Source organism: Stegodyphus dumicola, chromosome 9 (genome assembly GCF_044657685.1).
Source record: "Stegodyphus dumicola isolate Sdum_Otavi_A_Nest chromosome 9, ASM4465768v1".
NCBI classification, from domain to species: Eukaryota; Metazoa; Arthropoda; class Arachnida; order Araneae; family Eresidae; genus Stegodyphus; species Stegodyphus dumicola.
In genome coordinates this window covers 141,686,604-141,705,439 of record NC_140776.1, presented here as the reverse complement: position 1 = coordinate 141,705,439, position 18,836 = coordinate 141,686,604, and the positions used below count along the sequence as shown (strand labels likewise).

General features: G+C 31.6%; 1 protein-coding gene across 1 annotated transcript in view; it reads left to right on the top strand.

Annotated features, from left to right (window-relative positions):
* LOC118188887 (transmembrane protein 184B-like) overlaps nt 1-18,836 on the top strand; it is a 45,910-nt gene that overhangs the window by 10,637 nt on the left and 16,437 nt on the right. The window contains exons 2-8 of the mRNA XM_035359408.2: nt 1,794-2,005; nt 2,117-2,279; nt 6,914-7,004; nt 7,992-8,067; nt 8,155-8,246; nt 10,744-10,913; nt 11,828-12,075. Coding sequence (XP_035215299.1) covers nt 1,794-2,005; nt 2,117-2,279; nt 6,914-7,004; nt 7,992-8,067; nt 8,155-8,246; nt 10,744-10,913; nt 11,828-12,075 — 1,052 coding nt within the window. The remainder of the gene's footprint in view (nt 1-1,793; nt 2,006-2,116; nt 2,280-6,913; nt 7,005-7,991; nt 8,068-8,154; nt 8,247-10,743; nt 10,914-11,827; nt 12,076-18,836) is intronic.

Below are 18,836 nucleotides of genomic sequence, written 5' to 3'. Positions count from 1 at the left end.
AATATAATACTGTTAAGTGAATCTAGCGCCAGAGTGTCGCTATGGTCAACAAATATTAGAGGGAATTTTAAACAATGCATTTATTCTATTGTGGTTTATGCGCTGTCGGCAAAGTAGATTTAATTCAATCCAATAAGTTTAAACGAAATGCAAGAAAAAATGCGTATAATTTAATATTTTGTACAAGGAAGTCATGAGGTGTACACATCAGATTTTTTTTAAATCTTGAGAAAGAATAAAATAACATTTTTTTTTTTTTTTTTTTTCCGTAATGTCAGGCTATTTGCCTTGAAATTTTCTTAATTCCTTAATGCCTCAATGCAGTGAATTCCTTGTGGCATTCTGCAGATATATCTGCATTCATGTTTGCTTTTGTATTTGTTATCTGTCATAAACATTTCCAATGTGTTCCAAAAGTGATTTTTGTGACAATCTTTATTCTCCTTCTGTTTCATTAAACTTTAGAGTAAAATAGTGTAATGATTTTGATCATGATACTACATGTCTTTAGAAGCTAGGCATTTTAATGACACAAGATGAAAAATAAAGACTGGTTTCATTAACACTGAAAATGTTCTTTAGCTGATATTCATATACCTCTTTGAATAAATTCCTGAATCTTCAAATTCGGCTGAAATATCTTTGGATTGTCTACTTATGATATGGTATGACATTCTGTGACATAATTTAAATTTATGCAGCTGTTCAGTTGAAAAACAGTCACCCTTCATAACCAATAATGTTATTTATTTTTTATATCTTTTCCTTTAGCATAGGCCAGTTTGTTGGAGTATCTGATGCATGGCACTGAGTGAAAAACTTTAGCAAATATGGATTGAATGTCTACATATTTTGCCTTTATATGTAACTGCTTTGAAACGGATTTTCTGAAAACTGTTATTTAACATTTTTAGACTTTATTAAGGAAAGAGGCTTGCAACAATAAATTTATTGAATTAATTAACTTTGAGTTGTGTAAATTTCAATCCCCTATCCCGTAGTGATTCTTATTTTTTTTTTTTTTCTTTTTTGCTTATTAAATTTTGTTTGATCATTGATTTGCTTAATTTTTCTTATTAAAATTGAATTATTATTCTACTGTAGATATAAAACAGTTTATGAAGATTTAAGCAATGTTTAATGAATATATGGTGCATTTAATTTTATCCATGTAATAGTATTTACACTGCTAAAAAAAGGGGTGGAACAGTTCGATATCTCCTGTTCTACTGGGGTGATTAACGAAATTCAAATTCCATTTTCCATGTCTCAAAAGTGCAACTTCGGATATGTATCATATATATGTATATAGCATTGTTCTAATATAGGTATTCTGACACAGACTTTTTCTGAAATGACATGCCAATTTTTTTTTCCATATTTCGATTCTAACTAACAAGAAATTTCATGCAGAAAAAAACAAGCATGTATGTGGTGTTTATTTGGTTTTTTGCAGCTGATGGATATTACTAAGCAAAATCCCTTACATAAAAAGCCTATAAATTCCCATATATTCAAACACATGTGAGGCACATGCAGTGTGGGTTGGTTGTTGTCAGATGTGTGCTTGGAAAAACAACAAAAAATGGTAATTATACTGCATATTAAAACTGAGAGTGTGGATTAGAGAGATTACTTAGAATTCTTGTAAAAAATAAGTTTTGAAATAAGTAACTGAGCTAATTTCTTTAATAAAAGGTTTTTGTGGATAAAAAAATTGAATGTCCAAAAATAAATGGGAGCCTCTGAATTTGTGATTTTTGCCTAATTTTATACTTATTATTAATTCATAGGTGATTTGAATGTGACATCAGATGTGGCTAACATCTCATCAAGTACAATGTCTGCTGTTCTAAGCAATACGACTGAAGATGACATTGTGCGAGATAATTCCACATATAATGAAACTGATATCGATGTCCCTCCTACATTTCTTCAAACAACAGGAGCACAAGTGATATCTGGAGTATTTGTTTGGTTTGCATTATTCTTGACATGTCATCAGGTATTGTGCTTTAATTTGTTATTTATTTATGTAGTTTTAAGTTATGTCAGTAAAAAGAGGTATATTGTATTCATACATGACTTATTTATTATTTTGATATCTTCAATACAGATTTATCAGCATTTACGTTATTATACAAGCCCATCTGAGCAGCGATGGATTGTAAGAATATTATTCATCGTACCTATCTATGCTTTTGATTCATGGTTAAGTCTGATGTTTTTCCGTGATAACTATTATATATATTTTGACAGCATCCGTGATTGGTATGAAGGTAAATGTTTTATTATGTTTTATTTTTAACCATTTCAATTAGTTTAATACTATTAAATCATTTTTAAGCTTTTTATATTTTTATACTGTATTCCTTTTTGAAAAATATTTGTTAAAATTATAAAAGTATATTTACAATTTATTTCTTCTAGTTGAGTTTTTGATTTGTATGTATTTTGTGTTTTTAAAATTTTAGTTCTAGAAAAACTGTATTTTGAAGGAATTGAAATAAGCAAGTCTTCTTCAAAGTGCAAAATAATTCGAAAGAAAGACTGGTAATGGGAAGGCATATTTTTTTACTAATAAAAGTCTGAGGTTTAATTATGTCTACTTTTGACATTCAAGTGGATATTCAATAATAAAATATTTTTATGTTGTGATGTTGCTAATCAAAGTTAAAATTTTTCCCTTTTTGGATTCTTTTCTTAGGTTTTGCCCATAGGCAATGGACCTACTTTGCTTATTAGCTAGTTTCCTTTGACTGGATTTATTTTACCAGTAAAGAGGTCTTCTGGAACATATTTATCATCTCTAAAAATCATGTTCAATGAATGCAGGTTATATTTACTTCACGTTATAATGAAATTAGACCACAAAATACCGCCACTCTTTCTTGGTTCTATGTATAAGCCTTGATGAGATGTCTCCTGTGTTTTGAATTACAAACTCATTAAATTTGCTTATGAAGCATGGATTTATCTTACTTGTATCAGCTGTAATTGTATATGGTTTTCTTAATATTTCACAAAGCATTCCTTTTTTGCTCCATGATCAGTCATTATGTGCCATTTCTTTACTTTCATTATCTTTTCACTATCATTGTTCCTTGTATGTTTGTTTATGTACTGGCACAACCACCTCAAAACAGTTTAGCAATTTTTATAGGGAAAAAGGAAGAATGATGATTTATAATTACAAAAAAATTACATACATATATTTTACATTTTAATTATTTATCTTGAAAATCAATCAATAAGCTAACTTAGAAGTAGTTTCTTGTTTATCTGTTTATGGTGTTTGGTGGAAATTTCATGGTAATCCCTTTAAGAACAGATTCAAAGGAGTTGCCTGCTACACCAATCTTGTGGTAAAATACTGTTTCTGCAGGAATATAGTGTTTTACCGCAACTGTCTCAGTTTCTTCTTAGTGCAGGTAATTTTTAAAATCACATATTTTAAAATTGTGTTTAGGAGATAAAATATTATGATTTGTATTTAAAAACCTTTTAATATGAAGTTTACAAAAAAGAATGTTTATGAAAATGGCAGTGTTGCTTGTTAAAGTTGAATAACTGTTAATTAAACTGTTTGTCAATTTGGTGCATTCTAAAAATTTGGCAATTTCTACTAATTGCACTTACATTTTAAATACCTCTCTCTTAGTCAGCTCATCGCCATCTTTCTTGTTCCCTTCCTATGAAACAAATATCCAATTTCTTTCTCTAGCTGTGCATATGATCACTTTCTGTTCTTCCTGCTATTGTCTTCATTGACCAGAGTCTCACCACATTCTATGACACCTTTTGCTTATTGGTCATTTTTCTTTCCCACATCAAAGCGAGCAGAAAAGAGGTGGGACCTCTGGCAACCATAAGATTTAACCAAATATGGCAAGGTTTCATGAGCCTCATACGTTTGAAATTACATAGTTTCCATATTTTTTATTCACCAGAACAGCATGAAATGCAGTGAGAGTGTTAGTTCTTAAACGTGACCCTGTCTTTGTTTGGAACTAGTGGTAAAATAAAAGATATTATTCAAAAATAGCTATGTGTGTTTGGTTGTTTGTCTAAGAAATTTTCTGATCTAAAAGAGATGATTGTTAAGATACTTTTTTGAAATAGGCATCACGTTTTCAGCAACTTCAGCTATCTGAAATTTAAATTTACTATTTAAATATTGTACATATTTATAAAACTGGTCAAATGTTATTATTTGTCCATGCTATTTATAATATTTTAAAATTATAATAAATATAAAAATTTGATTTTAAATTTCCAAAAAAATAGCTGACCTTTTATTATTGTTTGTCTTGCTTCGGTATATTGAGTTTGGGTATGTAATATGATAGATATATACTTAGATAATGTGCATTTGTATTGTTATATATTAATTCAGATGATGGAGATGGATGCTTGCAGTCAGGAGAATGTCTTTTATTTCTAAATAAAGCAATGTTTTTTCATCGACAAATAATTTGAATGAAAATGCTGATAAATTAGATAAATAATAAGAGTGCTGTTCTTGAAAAATGGGTATCTTTTATCTATACCTTAAGATCAAGAGAGAAGAGAAACTCACAAAAATTAAACATAAAATTAGGCAAAACTGCAGCATTCTGTTTCACATATATTTTAATTAAGATTATTGATTTTGAGGGCAACAGGTGTAGGTCTCTGAAATATAGTATTTAAAGACAGCACAAAGTGTCAGCAATCTGACAGTAGCAAAGCAAGAGAGGGAATGCAAAATACCTAAGAGAAAAGCTCAATTTAAAATGACTAGGTTTTTTTTTTTTTTTTTTTTTTTTTTAAGTCTGTTAGTTGTAAGATTTGATTTAAAAATTTAAAATTATTTTTGGCATAAGTGTTATGTAAGTGCACCATCATTAGGATTTGTACAAATCATATGACATGAATTTTGAAATGGCACAGTTTAGAACAATTTATTGCAAGCTCTGACTATATTTTAGGCAGAAAGGGAAAATGACCAAATTAAAAGAATTAAGGATTATTGTAAATTAAAGTTAAAATTTTGATTTATATATTTCTTATTTTGCATGTATATTATTCAGGTGCACTTTTGTGTTCATTGATTAAAACAAAATATTTCGTTAATAAATTCACCAATCACACCAGAGTTTCAAAAACTATGTAACTGCTTGCAAGCAATATAACATGGAATTCTTTTAGCTATATCAATGTGAGAAAAAACTGATATAATCATTTTTGCAGGTGGATATGGTAGTTTACATATGTGTGAGTGATAAAATCAGTGCAAAAATTGGAAACAGATTTTAAAATAGCATTATTAATTGATCTACTTTATAATATTTTTCAAAATCAGCAAGATATTTTATGTATTGTATTATATGCTTTCATTGAATATCTGTATTATTGAATAATTATATGCTTTCATTGAATAATTATATGCTTTAATATTAAATTTTGCTATAATTATATGCTTGAATAATTATATGCTTTCATTGAATATTGTTTCATGTTTATCTGTCAGCACTATCCTTATCTTCAGGGCAGATGTTTTTTCTTTACACTCTGAGAATCTATAAATTAATTCATAGCATTCTTTTATTTTATTTGATATCAGTTTTTTTTTTCAAATTTCATGAAAAATGCATATTGAATTGCCATATATAATATTCGTGTTAATTGATGAGAGAATAATGTTTATTACTTGCATATGTTAACATCATCTTGTATACATCTACTCCCTACAGTGTAATAAAGTGCATTTTCAGTCTGTAAAAGTAGATAAACTTCACTTAATCATATTTATTAGTTTTTAGAAGTTTTAAAAAAACTTTTTCCTGGGGCTGGGCGACAATTTTTTATCATAATACAGTCAAAAGTCGTTAATCCAGACACCCATAATCCGGAATGATCTATAATCTGGATTTCAAAGCTACAAACTTTCTGCGCATGCGTCAATACAACATAATGCATTCACGCATGCGCGTAATACTTTTATGTATGCGCGTAATACTTTTACGCATGCGCAAAATACGTTTACACATGCGCGTTTAATGTATAACGGACGGTATAAGCTAAGCTAAAAATTATTATTTTTTGCAGACTATTAGAGCAATTTTATAAAAGTAAGCTTGAACTTTCCATTATGTCAAATAGAATTTCTGATGCTGGAGCTGCCAAAGGATCTACAAAGCGAAAGTATGTTTCGATGTCCATCAAACAAAAAGTGGAATTGCTGCAAAAAATGGATAAAGGCATATCCTTTCTTTCTCTAACCATTCCGAAATCTGTTTATCAATTTCACGTTGCTCTAGGGGGGATGTCGCAGCACACAATGAACTGGAAGTTTATCTGTCAGCACTATCCTTATCTTCAGGGCAGATGTTTTTATTATATTCAGCTTATAATTCCTTACTAAATGTAGTATTTCATCTCGATGTTTTCCGTCTTTGATATGATTTAAATCAAATTCCTTGTCATTATAAATATCACGAGTACACATCAAATAGTTTTCTGGTTGCAATTTTCTAATTTCGATTATGTGTAATGTATGCTTTACGCATGCGCGCGTTGAAAGAAATGTTTAATAAAGTAAACAAATAAATATTAAGCTTTTTTTTTTTTTTTTTTTTTTTTGTAAATTTTGATACCCTTTAGATCATAATTGCTCTTTATTTCATAAATTACGGTTTCATATTTTTAATTTTATAATTTCTGCATGCCATCTTACCAGATTTAAACTGATGATCTATAATCCAGAAAAATCGATAATCCGGAATCGCTGAAGTCCCGATGAGTCCGGATTAAAGACTTTTGACTGTATTTATTTTCATAAACAATTGTTAAAAAAAAAAAAAAAGAAAGAAAGAAGAAAAAAGAAAAATGTGTGAACAGTTTCATACTGACTTTTTCTTTTTTGGTTTAGCTTTTGTGATTTACAATTTCTTGAGCTTATGCTATGAATACCTAGGAGGAGAAGGTAATATTATGTCAGAAATACGAGGAAAACCTATAAGGTAATTTTTCAAGTTTTGTTTTCCTGAATTATTTTAGTTACCCCTGTTTTTATTGCTTAAAAAATATGAAATTAAAAAACTGCTGTGAAACTAATGGTACTTGCGTGTTATCACAGCCACCTTAGTAGAAGTCGCTAACTTTCCAGAATGTGCCAAATTCTGGCAGCCATTTTTCAGACAACTTTGCTAATAATAATCCTACAGTCAATCAGTGCTGCCGTTTTTGCATGTGTTCTTTTTGTTGTATTACAATGGCTTTTATGAACCAATTGTGATATTTTATGTCTTAATTTTAAAATAAGCATTTGTGGAGTTTGCGAGTGATGGAAGAAAGTGGTAAAATTGCATTAGGAACACAGAATTTTGATGCAAAATTTCTGAATGGAATAAATAACAAGGTGATGCATTTGGTAGTTAGCCGGTGCTATGGAGGTTTGAGTGATGTCAAGTTTCTGCAATTCTCTGAGTTTTTTTTAAGTGAAAACAGATTGCTATGTACTCGAGGAGAAGAATAGCTAAAATAAAAAAAAAAGAAAGAGAGAGAAAGATTTGGAGGTAAATGTAAGTGTTTTGTATATTTAATACATCCATAATCCTTATTTAAAAGGTAAAATTTTTATTTTAAATTGCTTAAGTTTGTCGACTTTTCATATGTTGATAATGTTTGCCAACTACAGTAATTATTGAGACCTCAGGAATCTTTTTAAAAAAATGTCGTGAAAAAAACCTACTTTGACCCGATAGTAACTTTTACTTTTTCAGCTGTAAAAAGTTGCCGAATTGCACCGAGGTGGTTGTGTTAATACTTAAGTACCAAATTAATTTGTCAACTCTGTTAGAAATTGTCACCTCTATTAGCAAAACAAAATATTGTTAAAATGTGTTCGTGTTCTTTTTTTTTTTTTTTTTTTTTTTTTTTTATGAAATCTAGAATATTTTCCTAAATATGTAATTAAAAAATTATTTATAGCTTTGCTTTTTATTTAGGGCAAGTTGGTGGTATGGTACTTGTTGTTTAGGAGGAAAAACTTATACCATAGGATTTTTGCGTTTCTGTAAGCAGGTATGTAGAAATTGATTATTTTTCATCGGTGTTTATATTTAAATGAAAATTTCTTTGTGATTTTAGACATTTTAATTGATATTTCAGGCTACCCTTCAATTCTGTGCTGTGAAACCTTTGATGTCAGTTATTATTCTTATTTTGCAACCACTTGGAAAGTATTCAGATGGTGATTGGAGGTAAAAATATTACATAGTTTTAATTAAGAAATCAGTCCTCAATTTTTTAAGCAAAATTAATTTTTTGAAAACATTTTAAATGCAAATTTGTAAATTGAAAATGCTATTAGTTTATCAAAAATATGTTCCTATCAAAAAAAAAATATTGTGTTTCCTAAATTGTATAACCTTCATACTAAACTATGCAAGTAAATGTCACATAGTTTGTTTAAGATGTGCTGTATGCTATATTAAAAAAGTGTAAGTTTCAGGATTCTTAAAGCAATTCAATTGCATTTTAATAAAATACTGAAAAAGAGCTTATTTTGAAAGTGCCATTGCTTTACATAATTTTAATTCCTAAATTAAGGTTGGGAAATGAGATTTCTTTAAAATTTTTGGTAAGATACATACTTTGATAATTATGTGCAGTAAGTTTATATTTTAAGGAAAACTTCATTGTATTAGCAAGTATCAAATTAGAGATATTAACCCTTTTGTATGTGCAATTGTAGTTGTAGTCTGACATAATTATGTAGTATAATCTTTGATGTTCTTATTTATTAAGTTTATTAAAACACATATGAGGCAGGAAAAAAAAAAAAAAAAAAAAAAGCTGCTGGAAAAGTAAAGCAGAAAATATTAGCGAGCTATTTTCTTTGCATTATGTACTGTTTAATATAGCTCTGTATTTAAGTTATTATCTTAACAAATGTACAGCACAAAAATGTGAAAATGAAATTAAAAGATGAATTATCCATATTCAAAGTGATAATTTATAGTTAAATATGTATTCCAATTGACAAATCTTGCTGTTGAAGTATAATGCTTTAAAATTACATTACACAATTCAAAGCATTTTAAGAAAGTGCTGCAGCTATGTGTGGTAGAAGTTTATTTCACAAATATTTTTTAAGCATTGAAAACAAATATATTCTGCACTGTCTGCAGATGTAATTTTACGAATGTTGCTATTTATAAAAAATTCACAACTTACAGTGTATTTTTTCATCAGATGCAATTTGCAATGTTCGGTGCATAGTTTCTCAGGAGCAAGACAGTTTTGTTCCCCCCCCCCTTGATAAGATGTAAGCATTGTAAAAGACATAAGCAGTATCATGCTTAGTGGTCTTACTAGAAAAGAGCTCATCCCATGCATTTTTGAAAGAATAAGGTACTTCTTTTTTTAACAGTTTATTGTGCCAACTGAGCTTATCCCTGAATTTCTCATTTCTTTTACTAATTTCAGTGGTTCTATCAAGCGATAAGCGGCATGTTCATCTGTTTCTCCAGTTGGTCTTGTTTAATCTTTTCCCAAATAGGGAAATCCATTCTGTAAATATTTTGACTACACACCAGTAGCAAGCCAGAATTCAATACCGAATTTGTCCTGCTTTTTAGGCATATACAGAATAAATTGTCATCGGGTCTTCATGGGAAATAATTGTCCATCCACTGTTATATTTTTGCCCGGTTTATAACATTTCAAGCAGTTTTCTATAAAAGCATTCCCAAATATTCGAAACAGGGGCAAATGGATCAGTTTGCAGTCTTTGATGATCTTGATCTAAATTTTTACTTTCATTTTCAGTTTCGCGAGCAGGTTCTCCATCAGACGAATTGAATTTACTTGTTTCAGTCAGAACAATCCAGTCCTCGTTGGATAAACTGGATGCAGTTTCGGTATGAAATTCTTCATCAGGTTCAGTTTCTGAAGCAGAATCATCATGAGAAAGACTTTAAAAAACTTTCAACATCTCTTCCTTCCATTCGATATTTTCCACCAACACTTCTACATGACGTTATAAACAGGTCATAACAACAAAACTATCCAAACGAAGTAAAGAACATTTGTGTGTACTGAAAAATAATACTTCTACTTGACTACTATAACTTCTACTTGAATGTAGAAATGCATAAGATTCTCAGTGGTTAAGAATGAAGCTGTAAAATACCAACCTGTGTTGTCATATTATGCAACATATTTATCAAAAACACTAAATTTGCAGCAATATTTTGTATATACTTTTTAAAAAATTTTTGTAGCATAAAATAACATTTTTATTCAAATAATACATGTCAGATTCAGCGAACTTATGAAAAATTCACATTAATTGCTACACTTGTCTTAAAAGAAAATTTATTATAAAAAGAAAGTTCTGTAACGAATTAACGAAACTTTCAACTTATATGCTTTTTCAAAAATTAAAGTTTTCCTTTATGTGTATGCCAGTATTATAAAAATATTTTATAAGTACTGTGTGAATAGATTGCAAAGGGGAAACAATCTCTCCCCACTATAAAAAATTGTTAACATGTATAAAGTTCTGTCCTATGATGTGTTTATGAAGGAAAAAATTCTTGAGGAACTATATATATTTCTGTTGTTCATAATATTAGAAAATGTATAAATGTTCTTATTGACTTCAAATTAACTGAAACATAATTATAATGTATGGATTTTTGATGTCTTAATTCCTTGGAGTGTGATCTTGCTTTGTTTTATGTTTTCTTGCAGACCTGATAGTGGATATCTATACATCACCATAATTTATAATATCAGTGTTACACTGGCATTATATGGACTTGTGTTATTCTACTTTGCTACACATGAATTATTATCTCCCTATGAACCAGTTTGGAAATTTTGTACCATTAAGTCTGTTATATTCTTGTCATTCTGGCAAGGTAAGATTTTGATGTATTTGTACAACTTCATTGTAACCTCTTTTCCTTGCTTATAGTTTTGCTATCTGTATGTATGAATAATTACAAACTAAAATTTTACCTTTTTTAGGCTTTGATGTTTATAGGAATATTAAAGAAAAATGTTTAAGATTAAATATCTTATTTTAAGTGTAATAATCTGTTTTTCTCTCAATATAAATTCATTTCCCTCCCACTAAATTAATTACATGTTTTTGTCATTGGAAAAATTATTTTAATATAGATTTTTAGCAGTAATTAGCAAGTGTTTAAAATTTATTTTGTGTAGTTAAATGGACACAAGGGAAAAAGAATTATTTTATTGAAGTGTTTTTATTTCTTTAAACTAATGTAATTTTAGGGTACTTTCTGATTATCTGAGACACCTTACGAAAAGTAGCCATCTAATTTTTCGATCATTTAAGAAGTACAGCTTCATGGAACGTTAAATTTTGCATTCTTGATTGGTGGGCAGCTGCTTTTCCATCAGCCAGCAAATGTCCCATTATGATTCCTTAGAAGGAAAGAAATGTTCTCAATACAAAAACAAGCACTAAGAACAATGGCCGTCAAATTCATAAATGGATATATGTGCTCATCTGCTGTGTGCACTAGCTACATAAATACATTTAGGTGATGTCAATAGACTGCTTATTTTGGCATCATGTTGTCTCGTGAATACTTTCCAGAGGGATTGGATAATCAGAAAAATCTGCTTTTAGAATTATAGGATATCAGTACTATTGTGCAAGTGGTTTGTCGTAAACTTGATTAAAACTTATTTTATTTAAACTAGATATTTATTGTAACTCTGTTCTATGTAGGTGTTTTGATTTTTGCAAGTTATTATGAAATTTTATTGTATTGTGTGACTTTTAAATGTTTTATTTTCATAGGATTTGTGTTGGCTATCCTTGAAAAGGCTGGGGTTATTGCTCCGATATTTGCAAATCGAATGAGTACACATGCTGCAAGTGCAGGAACCGTGTCAGCTGGTATTCAAAATTTTCTGATCTGTGTTGAGATGTTTTTTGCTGCGCTTGCATTGCGGTATGCATTTCCTTACCGTGTGTACATGCAAGATTGTGCAACAGATTCTCAAGGTCGTTCTGTAACCATGCAAAGCATATCAAGCAGTTTGAAAGTAAGTATGCATTTTAAATTGACCTTTTTTTGACATGATTTTTTTTTGACATGATTGATTAACTGAACTATGTGGGACTAATTTTAAACTTATAGGGTAAATGTTATCATTAGCACCATGCTTACGACAAAATTGCACTTTTTTCATTCTTTTCACCTAATTTTTAAAATTCTTTTCTTTTCTTTTTTTTTAAACACTGTGCTTAATAGATTTATATTCAGTGAGATTAACTGATCACATAAAAGAATTATTTTGTTGTTGTTTATCATGTGTCCTTCTGTAGCTGCATAGACAGGCTTCATGAACTAGAGGTGATAGTAAGATTTTAACTGCTTTAATCTTGATTCAAAAATCCCATCCAAGTTGTCATCAGAATACCTTGATGGAAGGAATCCAAAAGTCTCTTACTATTTCTTGCACTGTCATTCTTTTGAGAGTACATGCAGACTAACACTTCATGATGATGCAGTTCAAAATATAAAATCCGGACATCCAGAATGATCTAAAAAACAGACCTCTGAACCCCTAGTAGCCTTTTTTCATATGCTTTTAACCCATGCACATTTGATATTTTTTCATAATAAAACATGGAGTGTTTATTCTTTCTTAGTGAGTTCTTAATTTCATTTTGGACTAAATAAAATACCTCCATGTAGAAAAAACTATCATTTGTTAATATAAATCTGTATGATCAATAATTTGGCTCTGTAAGCCACTTTTTTGCTTAGTATATATCTGAAACCAAAAATATATTTGCAGGAAATAGACATAAGTATTATAAATAACTAATTCAGGCTTAACTGACCAGTAGCATATATACTATGATACATGACTAGTGTTGTTTAGTGGACACTAGCTAAGCTTTCTGATGATATTGCAAATAAAATGTGAAATTTTCCAATTAAAAAAAAATTGTGTAGAAATGTGGGAAAGTAATACATAAAGATAATATAACAGAACTTTTACATTGCAATGGCAATGCCCCAATCATCAATCTACTAACGTCCTGCGAAATCTGTAACATGATTCTAAACCCAGAAAATAATGCTACCAATAGTGAAGAAAGTGACAGAGAGGTTGTTGAGAATGAAAAAAAAAAAAAAATTTTTTTTTCTATTGACAATTTAGCAGGAATTCTTGACACAGCAATTTCTGGACTTGAAAAGTTGAACTTTGTAACTGAACAAGAAATTATGTCTATTTCTAGAATTAGAGGGAAAGTATTCACACAAAAATTGAAGTAACATAAAAAATTATATTGAAAGAAATGTTTAATAAAGCAAACAAATATTGAGGCTTTTTTTTAAAATTATTTTTTGATTTCTTGGTGATCTTTAAAGAGGTTATAAATGCTTCATTTTTTCATAAACCTCTATTTCATATCTTTAATTTTTTAATTTCTACATGTCATTTTACTAGATTTAAATGACATAATATCCAGAAAAATTCTAAATTTAGAATCATCCAAGTCCTGATGAATCTTAAGCCAATCAATGGCTGAGCAGTGAAGTCGCCGAACACTGGTAGTTTCCACGTTTCTGTAAATAATAATTCACACATTTACAAAAAAATCAAGCCAGGGGATAGTATCATACACTATTTTTATTCATACTTTAGTCGTGATAAACCCAGGGTTGCCACGCTGCCTGGAAAACTGGAAGAAGTCAGGGAATTTGAAAGTTAATCAAAAAAAGTCAGGAAATCTAAATATTTTAGACAAAATCTGGAAAAGTCAGGGAATTTCAATGTCGATTAAAAACAAAAGTGCTTTTGGCGCCAACATTGGAAGCGATCACTTCCTTGGTGAATTATGTATCACGTGAGCATCATTCGAGCAACTGATGTAAAGCTAATTTTCCCCCCTCCAATCAGATTGTCTTTTAGAAACCAGTTAATCATCCTCATAATGTAAACAAAATTGCAGCTGTTTGAACTTTTTCTTGTTTATTTTGAGGAAGCAAAGATCATGTTTTGAAAAGTGTGTAATGTCTGCGGAAGAAAGGGGGGGAAAAAAAAAAGAGTTTAAAGAAACTGTAGAACAAAAAATTTTTCTTCATCAAAATATTCAAAATCTAATTCTAAGTATCCTAACACATTGTTGCATAAGAAAAAGGTTACTAAGGAAGAAATTAAGAATGATTCTAATGCTGTAACAGCAAAGATTTCTTCTAAATATTTTAGTGTTAATCAAAAAGCTAGGGAATTAATCGATGACTTGCCAACTGGTAAATTTATTTGTGATAGTAAATTAATTAATGCAGTAGCAGATACAGACACCCAATTAACTGTTGTTAAGGCTGATACTGTGTGCCACATGGAAGTGTTATCCTCACAGCAGCTTTTGGACAATCTTTAAAGACACCTCATTAATCAAAAGTAGTCTGAAGATGAAAAATTTAAATCACCTATTATTATAACATATGCAATGGTTGATAAGTTATGTAGTAAATTACTTTTGTTGTTAAGTGCTTTCAATGAGTTAAATAGACATGATAAACAAAAGTTTAATTTTGAATGCAAAAATGTAAACATTACTAATGATAATTTGATTGAAATGCCTTTTTGTGAAGCTGAAAATTTTGGCAAAATATTTAACCATGATAGGGAAAACCTTATTAATGAAAAGTGTAATCAAACTGTTTAGAAAATAATAGAATGTTGTGCTCTTGTATCTGGAGACACATGTAAAGGATGATAGCATAAGCCAAGATCATTGTGTTTTGGATTCAGAACTGGGCTCAACAAATGAATGATCCATCTTTGAAAACATGCTAGCAAGATGCTAAGAATGGAATTAACAACTTTATTGTAATTGACAACCTTTTGTATCATAAAGATAAAATTTTAGGAGAAAGTTGTTCTTAAAGAAAGAAGAGAAAAAAAATTTGGACCTGGCTCATTCTAGCTTATGGAGAGGTCACCTGAAAACTAAGAAGACAGCCGAAAGATTGAAACATTCCTTCTTGTTGGCTTGAAATCAAGAAAGATGTGAATGAATACTATACTTCTACTATACTTGTACTTCTTGTCAACTTCAAGCTAAAATGCGACCATTTGATGATGTTCCAATTATGCCACTAACATGTCCTAGACTTAAGTGCAAAGTCACTTGAAAACAGGCGCCTGGTCGAAAGCCATATCCTGAATGTAACAAGTAGCATTTGCATAACTTTCCCTAGCATAACATACAGGAATTCGTAAGTGAGAAAAATTCTTGATGATGCGTAGTAAGTCTTCACATTTTAGTCACTCCGTATAAAGATGCCGAGATATAAAAGCAATAAAACTACTGCTGTCTTGTAAAAAACAAAGATGTAATTAATTAGTAGAAATTCACCGAGCTGAGGCCAAAACCCACAATCTCAGAGTTCAAAAGTTTACTGCTGTGCTCTAACCACTGAGCTACTGGTTCTTTGTGATTTGCTGCATGAATTCACTAATCATCCACTTTAGTGAATTGAATTAGTAATATTGCTGCTTGAAAGCCTGTTTGGAGTTTTTCCGCAGAAGTTTTCACTGATTTTATTTTTCCAATGTAGGAAATAATTGAAGTCAAGAAAGTATTCATTTTTTCGTCTTTCAGCCAGTATATACACCGGTTTTCATAAATTAAGGAAAAATCAAAAAAATATCCATAATTCCCTCAAAAATAAGCCAAACCATGTAAAATTTGAATATGTTGCCAAGTAAGAGTAGCTGAGTAAAACTGCGATATGCAAATTAGTGGCGCTGCTTTTAGAATACGTCATCTGCGAGGAGGATAAAAGTCCATGTTTGAGAGCAAGCCCACATATTTCATTGGGACAGTGACATCAGAAATCTGAAATAGCCAATTCGTAACAATGACCTCCAGGCATCATTTGCCTGCAGAACTGCGATGGAAAGCCACTGGGAGACTAGAGGCAGGACAAAGTCAAACAGAAGTGGCCTGATGACTAAATGCAAGTCCTTCTGTGGTTCATAGACTTTGGAGGCAATTTCAAACCACAGATTCGGCATCTAAGATGTTCAGCCAAGGACAGGCAACTGCTATGACGAGCGCAGATGACCGATATTTATATTATATGACATTATGTGCACGCAGGAATAGAACCGCTACTCCGACTCTTCTTAGATCCTCCCATGCTGCAGCCACCGGAAGGTTCGTGTCAATGTCAACTGTGCGTAGGAAGCTTCACAAAGGTGGTCTGTATGTGAGGTGACCAGCCATTTGTGTGCCGCTCACGTCACACCGTAGGAGGGAAGTAAGTTTTCAGTGGGCACAACAACATGTCCACTGGACACCTGATCAATGGAGGGCGGTTCTCTTTACGGATGAGTCCAGGTTTAGTCTAGAAAGCGATAGTAAGCGTTATTTGATATGTGGAGAACCTGGAACCCGTTATCATCCGTCAAACATCCGTGAAAGAGATGCATACGGAAGGGGCAGTGTCTGTGTTTGGGGTGGCATCTCTTTGGGTGGACGTACAGACCTTCATGTCTTTCCAAGGGGAACCGTGAATGCTCAGATTTATAGAGATGACATCCTTGATGTTTATGGGCGCCCATATCCGGGGCAATAGATGATGCTTTCCTGTTACAGGACGATAACGCAAGACCACACAGGGCTCACATCATACATGATTATCTTCAACAGGAAACAATTATGGGCATGGAGTGGTCAGCTCGATCCCCGAACTTGAATGCTATTGAGCACGTTTGGGATGCTTTAGGAAGACATCTAGCTGCTCTCAATCCACTCCCTCAGACCCTTGTCATGCTTGCAACTGCTTTTTTCCTTAATTTATGATAACTAGTGTAGCTTTATTTAGGTCTTTCAGCTGGGCTGTAATTTTGCCTTTAACTTTCTCGCTGAACGTAATTTTGGGGAAGGTTTTCTGAGCTGGTTCGGTGGGTGTTTTCATCCTGGGAGAAATTTTCTTCACTTAATTCAGAAATTTTTGGCAGTGATTGGTGGGTTTTGCTCTTGAATTTTTTTATTCGCTGCACCCTCTGTAGCTGCTCACATGGCTTTGGCTGTATAAAAAATACACTTTGGGTTATCTTCAGGTTTCATGGGGCACTGGTTGCACATTTCACACATCTCTCTGGGTTGTTGCAGCAGAACTGAGAATGTCTGAATTGCTGACATTGATAACACTGAACAGGTCTTTTTATCGGATTAAATTTGTCGATGATCACGTTGAAACTGAACATATTATTTAAGTGGTGAATCAGGTTTTCTTTGGCATTTTTCTTAAACTCTGGTGGGAATATTGGTAGTTTTCCTATTTCTCCTTTATGATTTTGGGTGAACTGCTTTACTTTAAGAATTGGGTATTTTCTTCATTCCAGATCCTGATAGATAGATGGCTTCTTCACAGAGGTGAGGAGGTTCTTCAATATGACACAAATCGCTTTTGGGATATTCTGGTCCAGTAGAAGTTTGCTCATTTTACTATAATCTTTTAAGCCAGTTTCTTCACATTATTCATGTGTCTCACAGTATCTGCTCCATGTAATTGAATCAATTTTCATAGTTCGGCATCTTGGGGGTCTTCAACATCTTTTTCCTTCGTAGGGGAAGTGGTTTGTCATTGACAATCAGACATTACTTTAGACTTTTTTAAGAGTCGTGAAGAGGCAGGTATTGAAATTGCTGATTGTTCAAAATTTGCGTAGTCACTATAATCATCATCGTTAGGTATCCTAAAGAAGGACATGTTTGCTCATGAGACCCGAAGGAATCACTATCCAAGGTTGAGAAAAATCAGAGTATTTGAAGAGCTCTGAGTTACGTGCTACACATGTGAGTATCTCCGAGCGAATGATAACATGCCCTAATGAACCATTCCAGTTAATTAAAATGGATATCCTGGAGTTCTAGAACCAAGCTATGGAGGATATAAATATGTTCTGTGTACAGCCGAAAGATTGAGATATTCCTTCTATTGGTCTGAAATCAAGAAAGATATGAATACTGTAATAATTGTACTTCTTGTCAACTTCAAGGTAAAACAAGTCCATTTGATGATGTTCTGATTATGCCAGTAACACGTCCTAATAAGCTATTCCAGGTAATTAATGTGGATATCCTCGAACCTCTAGAACCAAGCTGTTGAGGTTATTAATATATTCTGTGATCAATGTACAAGATGGCCTGAAGCGGTACCATTGAAGAATCTGAATGCCAAATCAACATGCAATTGGTTGCAAATCTGTACATGCACTGGAATCTCTCAGATTGTTCCTTTGGATCAAGGAACTAATTTTATTGCTTCGTTGATTTTTAGAAGGATGGGATCATCGCCAAGGCTCTCGATTCCATGCCATCCAAGTTTAAAGGGCCTTGTAGAAAGATTTAATGCTGTTTTAAAGGAAATGCTACATCATACCATCAGAGAATATTAAACAAAATTGGAAGAAACACATACCATACTTACTTTGGGCCTACCGAGAAGTCCCTAAAGCTGCGACTCATGTTAGTCCTTTCCAGATGCTTTGTGAAAGGCATCCTAATGGTCCAGTGTCTATTTTGAAGACATCATGGACTGAAGTGACTGATTACCTAAATGGTTTGAAGATGAAGTTAGAAAAAGCTGCTGAATACACATGACTTACAGCTGTTGGAGAGCAACAAACTTATGCATTCTACCATGACCAGAAGCCTCGTCATAAAGAATTTAAGAAAGGTGACAGGGTTATAGTCTTAATCCCTGATAGTGAAAACAAAGTTTATGCCAGATGGACTGGACTTGCCACGATCATCAAAAGGCATACTT